This window comes from Hordeum vulgare, chromosome 2H, assembly GCF_904849725.1.
Source record: "Hordeum vulgare subsp. vulgare chromosome 2H, MorexV3_pseudomolecules_assembly, whole genome shotgun sequence".
NCBI lineage: Eukaryota > Viridiplantae > Streptophyta > Magnoliopsida > Poales > Poaceae > Hordeum > Hordeum vulgare.
The window spans coordinates 529556177-529565451 of NC_058519.1; the positions used below are offsets into that span (position 1 = coordinate 529556177).

The following is a 9275-nucleotide window of genomic DNA, read 5'->3' on the forward strand; positions in this document are numbered from 1 at the left end:
AGGGATAAAGACAAGATACAACATATCAAAATACCGAACGAATACCAAATTCACATGACTATTAATAGCAAGACTTATCCCATGTCCTCAGGAACAAAAGTAAATACTCACAAAGCATGGATATATTCATGACCAGAGAAGTAATGAATATCATAATGGATCTGAACATATAATCTTCCACCAAGTAAACCAACTAGCATCAACGACAAAGAGTAATCAACACTACTAGCAACCTTACGGGTACCAATCGGCGTCGCGAGACGGCGATTGGTTACAAGAGATAGACTAGGGTTTGGATAGGAGATGGTGCTGATGAAGATGTTGATGGAGATGACTCCCCTCCGACGAGGGGAGTGTTGGTGATGACGATGGCGACGATTTCCCCCTCCGGGAGAGAAGTTTACCCAACAGGATCGTCCTGCCGAAGCTATAGATTGGTTCTGCTCAAGTTCCGCCTCGTGGCGGCGGCGCCTCCTCGAAAAAGCTCCGCCTTGATTTTTTTCCCGACGAAAACCTTCATATAGCAGAAGAGGGGGGCCAGTGGGCCACCAGGGTGCCCACAAGCCCTGTAGTCGCGGCCAGGGGGGCAGGCCGCGGCTACCAGGGTTGTGGGCCCCTGGTAGCTCCCCTCTGGCACTTCTTTCGCCTAGTATTTTTTTATATTCCCAAAAAATTCCATGTTGATTTTCAGGGCATTTGGAGTTGCGCAAAACAGAGGACTCAGACTTGCTCCTTTTCCAGTCCAGAATTCCAGCCGCCGATATTCTCCCTCTTCAAATAAACCTTGCAAAATAAGAGAGAAAAGGCATAAGTATGGTACCACAAAGTATAATAACAATCCATAAAGCGATAAATATCAACATGAAAGCATGATACAAAATGGACGTATCAGGCAACGAGCTTGTGCATGGCTGAGCCGCTGCGTGCGTGTGCTGCGTCGATCGGGTTGCTGCTCTCTATGGCGTCGGGCGTGCTCCCGCTCGATCGATGCGCATGCATGCAGTGTCGGTCCAACGGGCGAGCGAGGGGAGGCAGGGCTATGGGCGAGCGAGGGGAGGTAGGGCTACTCGCATGCATGCAAGGCTGGTACGTTGTGAGGTCCAACGGATAAAAGGGTGGGCCGCCTTTAATTAAGCCCAACAACGCATGCACGCGTCTTCTCATACAGCAATAAAAAAGAGGGCTAAAAAGGCCAGCCAATCAGAGTGAAGGCCACGGATCGCTGCTGACGTAGCCCTAATGCGCGATCCAGACCGTCCATTCACGGTGATCCAATGGTCCGATGGGGTGCTGGGTTTTGAGAGGTTTGGACGGGGTTTTGATGGGGTTTTGAGAGGTTTTCAAGGGTTAGGGTACAGCATAGCTAATTCAAAAAAATTAAAAAAATATAAAACTTGTGCCAATCATCATTATATGTGATTAGGTTGCTAGGAAAAATAATAAACTTGGACTATGAAGTTTTTCATGAAAAGCCCTTCACAAAAGTGGCTATCACGTACGAGGTTGTACGGTTTTCAAAAGTTAGGGTTGAATATAACTAATTCAAAAAAAATCAAAAAAATATATAACTTGTGCCAATCATCTTCCTATGTGACTAGGTTTCTAGGATAAATAATAAACTTGGACTATGAAGTTTTTCATGAAAAACCCTTTACAAAAGTGGCTATCACGTACGAGGTTGTACGGTTTTCAAAAATTAGGGTTGACTATAACTAATTCAAAAAAATATAAAACTTGTGCCAATCATCATTATATGTGACTAGGTTGCTAAGGAAAATAATAAACTTGGACTATGAAATTTTTCATGAAAAACCCTTCACAAAAGTGGCTATCACGTACGAGGTTGTACGATTTTTTAAAGTTAGGGTTGACTATAACTAATTCAAAAAAAATCAAAAAAATATAAAACTTGTGTCAATCATCATTATATGTGACTAGGTTGCTAGGAAAAATAATAAACTTGGACTATGAAATTTTTCATGAAAAACCCTTCACAAAAGTGGCTATCACGTACGAGGTCGTACGATTTTCAAAAGTTAGGGTTGACTATAACTAATTCAAAGAAAATTAAAAAAATATAAAACTTGTGCCAATCATCTTTCTATATGACTAAGATGACAAGTTTCATTTTTTGGCTCATTTGGAGAAGGTCGAAAAAAACTTGCTTACAAATGGGGCTTTGCACGGGGGCTTGGAGGGGGTTTTGGAGCTCATTTGGAGCACATTTTTCATGTCCAAAGTTTCACATAATAAAAGTTCTCCGATTAATCACCTAACATGTGTAATAGTACGTAAATCATTGTAACACCATACCACATACCAAATAACTTCAAATTTGAATTTTGGCTCAAATTTGAATTTTGGCTCAAATTTGAATTTTGTCTCAAACTTGAAATTTGTCTCAAACTTGAATAGTATTACACAAATACATTTCATATGAAAAATACAACACCATACCACATACCAAATAACTTCAAATTTGAATTTTGGCTCAAATTTGAATTTTGTCTCAAAGTGGAAATTTGTCTCAAACTTGAATAGTATTACACAAATACATTTCATATGAAAAATACAATTTCACGCAAAGTTTTATTCTATAGCATAGTACAACACCCAGTTCACTTCACTTCAGCTTCTTCTTCTTCTTTTTATCAGTGCTTCTCTTTACCACTATACCCAGTTCACTCAAGCTCTTGGTTTTCATCACTGCATCAGTTGGAATATCATCAAGCTCAATTGGCAACAGAACTTCCAATATAGGCTTAGTTGGCACCACATCTTCTGAAAAAACAGGGTTAGGCAACACAACTTCTAATATAGGCTCAGCTTGCACAACATCAGCTGGAAGATAATCATTTGGCACCAGATCCATATCTTGCTCATTTTGCACCCACATCTTCTGGAAAAACAGGGTTAGGCAACACAACTTCTAATATAGGCTCAGTTTGCACAACATCAGTTGGAAGATTATCATTTGGCACCACATCCATATCTTGCTCATTTTGCACCACATCTTGATTTTGCAACACATCCAAGTCTTGCTCATTTTGGACCACATCTTCATTTTGGAACACATCCAAGTCTTGTTGCTCATTTTGCAGCACATCCAAGTCTTGCTCATTTTGCTCAGTTTGCATTGTTTCACCATAACTTCTCTTTTTTCTACAACCATTGCCTCTTGTCTTTTTCTTTGGCCAGCAATCTTCAACAACAAGGGGCTCAGCTGCACACTTCCTCCTAAAAAATTTAAGCATGTCAATTGGTTTGTAATTGAAAAATGCAGCCAAATAGTAAACATAAAAAACATTAGCACACATACTTTGGCCTTTTAGGAGTGTAACAACACTTGGAAGATCCAGCTCGGTGCCCAAGTTCCTGGCACAACTTGCATCTATTTTTGTTACCTTTTTGGGACCTTTTTGGTTTTCCATCCTTCTTTCCCTTCCCTTTTTTACTACTCCCACCTCTCTCAAACCATGCCTTGAATCTGCTCTCTTTAGGCCTACCAGCCTTTCTTTTTGTTAGGGGAGGACACATGGAAAATTCTATGTCCACTTCAGGCCACTGAGACTGATCTGTAAGTGCTGGAATTGGAGTTGCATATGCAGCCTTGAATTTTGCTACTGAGTAATATTCGTGCAAATAAGGGTGCATGTTTATCTTTGGTCGGGAGGCCAAGAAAAGTATGGCATGATCACATGGTTTCGTAGTGTGTTGCCACTCCAAACAAGTGCACTCATGCATTTCAGTGTTAACAACATGCCTTCTACTAGTTTTGGTATCTCTAACTTCAACACCCCACACAGAAGATTTTTCAACAGATAAATGTGTAAGATTTCTGCTCCTGTTGATCACCTGTTGTACCACTGCAGGAAGCTTGTCCCCTTGCAGACAATCACCAATCCTTCTTCTCAATTCCCACAAGCGCACGATCATGATCCTGATTTGGTCAACCATGTCATGCACAGGCAGGTTTTTCAACTGCTTCACCTTGTTGTTAAAACTTTCTGCCAAGCTGTTGTTGATATGATCACAGTTGATGGCAGTGTTAAATCCTGACCTATACCATAATAGAGAATGGTAGGTGTTCACCCATGGACCAAATTCAGGGCATGCTGTCATTATCTTACCAAGATGATATGAAATGTCTGTTTAGTGTAAGATCTTGCTGCTGGCCACATGCGACCAAATTCTTCCCCTCTGAACTTTTTGATCAAATTCATCCACATATGGCCGAAGCACTCTCTCTGCTCACAATGGGGGAACACATTCTTGAGTGCATTTTCTAGCCCTTTGCATGCATCTGTGTGGACTGCCAAAGGTGACACTGGACCTATGCATCTCTTCAACTGCATCATGAACCATGTCCATGAGACCTCTGTTTCTGACTGAAACAAGCCAATAGCAACAGGGAACATCCAGTTGTGTCCATCTAAAGCATTGCAAGCTGTCAATTGACCATTCCATTTGCCGGTCAAAAATGAAGAGTCTATGCTCAAATATGGACGACAATCTGCCTTGAATCCATCGATGCAAGGCTTTAAAGCCATAAAAAACTTTCACCATATAATTCTTTCATTTCCCTTTGTTTTGCCTTCCACATTGTGTTATACTTCACCTTAATTGGGTACTGCTTTTCCAAGTCTACTTTAAGTTTCTTTGCAGTAGTATTTGGTTTCTTGGCTAAAATAGGAGTGATCTTTTCTGCAATCCAAAGTTGTGATGTCATGGTTGATACTCTTTGTGAACTTGTAATACAAGTATGTTGGTGTGGGATTTGATTGAACCTAATGGTACTTCCATCAGGTTGGCGTCTAGCAGATATGTACCACTTGCAAGGCTTGACACTTTCATCAAAACCTCTGCATCTTGCATAAAACTTTTTTCTGTCAGTCCACTTTGTTTTGGCATCAAACTCATGTTTGATGGCATAAGTCATGAAACACATTCTAAATTCATCCATGTTTGGGAACAACTTCCCTACTGCAATAACAGGGTTTTCCTTGTCATAGACATTTACCAACTCGTCATCATGTGCATCATCAACATCATCTGCAGCATCTTCCATCAGCTGTCCATCCACATCTTCACATATATCTCTTTTAGCATCAGTAAGCATACTAGTTTCATCATTCTCTTCCTTATCTTCATCAGGTACTGGAATGTCAAAAAATTTGGCCATCTCAGTGTCATCCATTGGTGCAATGACTAAATCAGTTGGTTCATTTAATTCAACCGAATTCCAATCAACAGAAAGAACCCTTGCAACACCATCAGAGCCCTCTTGTGCATCTGCATCAGCCCCCTCATGTAATACTGTCACCTCACCTGTACACATGGGCATTATCTGCCTCTCTGAAGCCCAATTATCATCTACCATTTGAGCAACCAATTTTGAGGGAACATATCCAACCTTAGAATCTGATTTCAGATCAACCAGCTCTACACGAAACGTAGTTTGTTTGGTTGTCAAGCCATTTTTTCGATCGATTTCATCAACCATCTCTTCGCCATCCTCAATTCTCACACACTCTCCTTTCCAATTATCAAACCATAACAATGCTACCTCTTGCTGTGGACCCCAAAAAATGCTCTCCCCAATTTTTGCCACCACATTCCTCACGACCTTCTCTTCCATGCTCTGTAGTTCTTGTGGATCAATCTCTGATAATTCAACCTCCCATTTCACAATAGTATCTCCCTCTATGTCCCGCACGCTACCATCACCTAGCTTCGCCTTAGAAGTAAAGAATTCGATAGTGAATTCAAATGTCCGAGCATCATCGGCCCTGTTTTTCAATGGCGCGCACTGTGAGCTAGCGGAAGGAGACGGGGCACAAATCGCATAGGATGGAAAGGATGCACAGATTACCTAGTCAACGTTGTTGTTGTCTCTGGCGGCTCCATCACCTTTAGCCCCCTCCGCCCCACCCAAATCTGGATCACATCGACCAAAGAAAACAGAGGAGGGAAACATGAACTGCAGTGAGATCTAACTCGACACAGAAGGGAACGGGCTGGACAAGGGTTCTGGATTCACTCACCACAGTCGCCGAGATCGAAAGCTCCACCGCTACAACAAAAGCGTCGCCGCCGTCTTCGGCTCACCTCCGGGAACGGAAAGGAGGGAGCAACAGAGCTTCAGACGGGCGGTTCACACAGACAGGCCAGGCACGGGGACACGTCTCACCCGATGCACTGCCAAGTGGGGCCCGTAAGTAGATGCACTGTCAAGTGGGGCCGTAAGTAGATGCACTGCCAAGTAGGACCCACATGTCTTAACATAACCTCACTCCCGTTGACGACCATTTTAATCGCTCGAGTGGGCCTTTGGCTATTTGGGCCAGAGAAACGTCGCACAGGATCCAATTCGCATCAAATGTGTTGCACAGGATCCAATTCGCATCAAATGTGTCGCACAAGAGCTATTGACCCAAGGAAACGAGGGAGACGAGGGGACCTCCCTTCAGGCGCTACTAAGGGAACGGGCGCGTGCAGCGGCCCTCTTCGTGGGCCGGCTCATATTAAATTCGTTAGTTAGTAAAAAATTGAAAAGAGTTCAAAGAATTTTCAAAAAGTATAGATTTTTGGAAAAAAATCAATGATTATGGAAAAAAGTTCACCGATTTTTGGAAATATGTTTATGAACTTTCGAAAAGTTCACAGAATTCGAAAACAAATATCATCGATTTTGAAAAAAAGTTCATCAATTTCCGAAAATAGTTCACTGATTTCAAAAAAAGTTCATGAATTTTAAATTATGTTCATCACTTTTCAAAAAAGTTCATGGATTTCAAAAAAAGTTCAACGATTTTCAAAGAAATTCACCGATTTTAAAAAAGTTCGCGGGCTAAAACAGTTCACCGACAAAAAAAGTTCATGAAGAATTTTCAGATGGGCGAGCCCATTGTGTAGCGCTGCACGCGCCGGTTAGCACATTTTGACTTTACCAAGCCAAGCGCCTCTTTTTCCCACAGGGGTCATGTAAATACTGGGCCAATGCAGCCAAGGCCTTATGGCTCTGTGTCAGGAAAAAATAAATAAACTATGGTCCGTGTTGACCTTTAGAGGCTTTATTACAATCTTGATTGAATTTCGCCATCGGTTATGGGAGCTGAGAGCAACTAGTTGGCGCTTATTCGGAGCCTCCCAACGATTAATACCTGACGCATTTTTAGCTATCTTCATGTATGGCGTGTTCAATATTTTCTTTAGATTTTTATTTTCTATTTTTAGTTTCACATATTTTCGACTTTTTAGATGGGGTTTTTTGGGTTTTCTCGGTGTTTGGTTTTTCACCGGTATTTCTTAGCTTTTGGATGAAAAAAAATAAAAAATATCTGAAAAAACATATTTCCTTTTTTCTTTCTTTCTTCAAAAGCACGAATTTTCTTGCTCAGGAACGGAAAAAATACGTATCTTTTTCTTTTGAGAGAGGCACAGTTTTTCTTTGCGAGAGACACGGATTGGTTTCGGAAGAGGCACGGTCATGCCTCTTGGAAACAAAAAATGTGTTTTCTGTTGTTTTTTCTTTCACGAAAGGAACGGTTTTTCTTTTATGAGATACACAGATTTGCTTTTGCGAGAGGCACGGCCGTGTTTCTCGAAAACGAAAAAACATGTGTTTTTGTTTTTTTGTGAAAGACACGATTTGCTTTCATGAAAGGCACAGGTTTGCTTCCGCGAGAGGCATAGTCGTGCCTCTCGGGGACGAAAAAAAACGTGTGTTTTGAGCTTTCGCGGAAGGAACGGTTTTCGAGTCCAGTTTTTCTATTCGTTTTTTTTTCGTGAAAAGAAGTTCGTTAAAACCTATTAACATGAGATCTTGTTTTAAAGATCTCGAGCGAAGAATACAACGATGAAAATAGTTCAAGATTTGGACATACGGTTTAAGAGATAAAATATTATGAAAATAAGGATCTACGAAAAAAAACGAAAACTTTTCATAACCTGGTTAGATGGGAGTGATCTTTGAAAGGAATACTCCTCAATTAGTTATTTCGCCTCATATTCGACGTTCTGAGATTGGAGCTCCTGGATGGCACGTGGGGCTAGCACCGGCGTCCACGTGGAAAGAGAGAGAGAGCGCACGAAGGTGGGCTGCGAGAGGGGGCCGGCCGGCTACGCTAGCTGGGCCATCGATGTTGTTGTGCTGTTGGGTTGTTGCTTGCCATGTGAGCGACAGGTGGCCACCTCTCATACTTCTTAGCTCCAGTACTTTTTATATATTTCAAAAATATTCTTCTCATTTGGAGTTCAGGAAAATAGGTATATTTGATGTAGCTTTTTTAGGTCCAGAATTCCAGCTGTCGGTAATGTTCCTCTCCATGTAAACCTTGTAAATTCAAAGAGAAAAGGCATTAAAATTATATCATAAAGTTTAATAATGACCAAAAGAAATATAAGTAACAATATCAAATCATGATGCAAAAATAGACGTATCACCTCTATTGCTACTGTCGCTACGAAGGGAGAAGGGGTGTGTCATGTCACTCGATTCCACAACCACAAAATTAGCCAGCTGTAATAATCTTCCGTCCAAAGTTGGCATACGTTAGATGTGCGACTTCAACCAACGTCAAGAAGATTATGAACATAAACATGCAAAAAGGGATATTAAGTCCTAATACCAAACAACCTATTACATACTAGGGTGTACTCCCTGAGAACAACAGGTCTACTTACACATGGGAATGACAAATCATCATGGTAATGATAATGGAGTACATGGATGGACGAATCAATCGATACATCGAAGGATCCACTAGGGTTCTTAATGTTGCACATGATAAGGGTGCGGATGAGATGACAATGGTTATGAAGATAGTGATGATGACTTCATTCCCTTCATGGTGAGAGTGACCCCCTCCTCCTAGTTAATCCTCCCTCCGCATGGGCTCCGGAGGCTAGGGTTCTGCCTTGTAGATGAGTTTCTGGAGTCTGTGCACGTGTGATTCACGATCCGCTTCGACGGGGTAAAAATAGCTGATCTTCCACAGGGATCGGCGCGCCAAACGACCGCTCATGCGAGCATGCGGTCGCATGGAACGACGTCGTTCGCTCTTGAAGTGCGACAACGACTATTTCTTTGGTCTTCTTACTTGATTTTTTTATGGAAAATGTTTATCACCTTTAATACATGATTCTAATGTTATTTTTGGAAATTTTCTCCAAATAAATATTGCTTCAAAAGCCATTACATGAGGGATTATCAACAAAAAAAAGTGCACGAACACTGTAAAATTCCACAAAGCCTACAAAATTGCCACAAAAAA

The 9275-nt window shown here is 41.4% G+C and overlaps 1 protein-coding gene across 1 annotated transcript; it reads right to left on the reverse strand.

Moving 5' to 3' along the window:
• Positions 1-2623: 2623 nt before the first annotated feature.
• LOC123428601 lies at positions 2624-3659 on the reverse strand. The gene is made up of 3 exons (XM_045112822.1): positions 3320-3659; positions 2982-3237; positions 2624-2899 (listed from the first exon to the last, which is right to left on the reverse strand). The coding sequence occupies exons 1-3, from the start codon at positions 3652-3654 to the stop codon at positions 2624-2626; spliced, it is 867 nt and encodes a 288-aa protein (XP_044968757.1). The 5' UTR covers positions 3655-3659.
• Between the last annotated feature and the right edge of the window lie 5616 nt (positions 3660-9275).

Coding starts and splice junctions, on each gene's coding strand:
- LOC123428601 (XM_045112822.1), bottom strand. CDS start 3,654: ATGCACCCTTATTTGCACGAATATTACTCAGTAGCAAAATTCAAGGCT. Junction 3,238..3,319: donor TACACTCCTAAAAGGCCAAA/GTATGTGTGCTA, acceptor TAAATTTTTTAG/GAGGAAGTGTGCAGCTGAGC. Junction 2,900..2,981: donor ATGAGCAAGATATGGATGTG/GTGCCAAATGAT, acceptor CTGTTTTTCCAG/AAGATGTGGGTGCAAAATGA.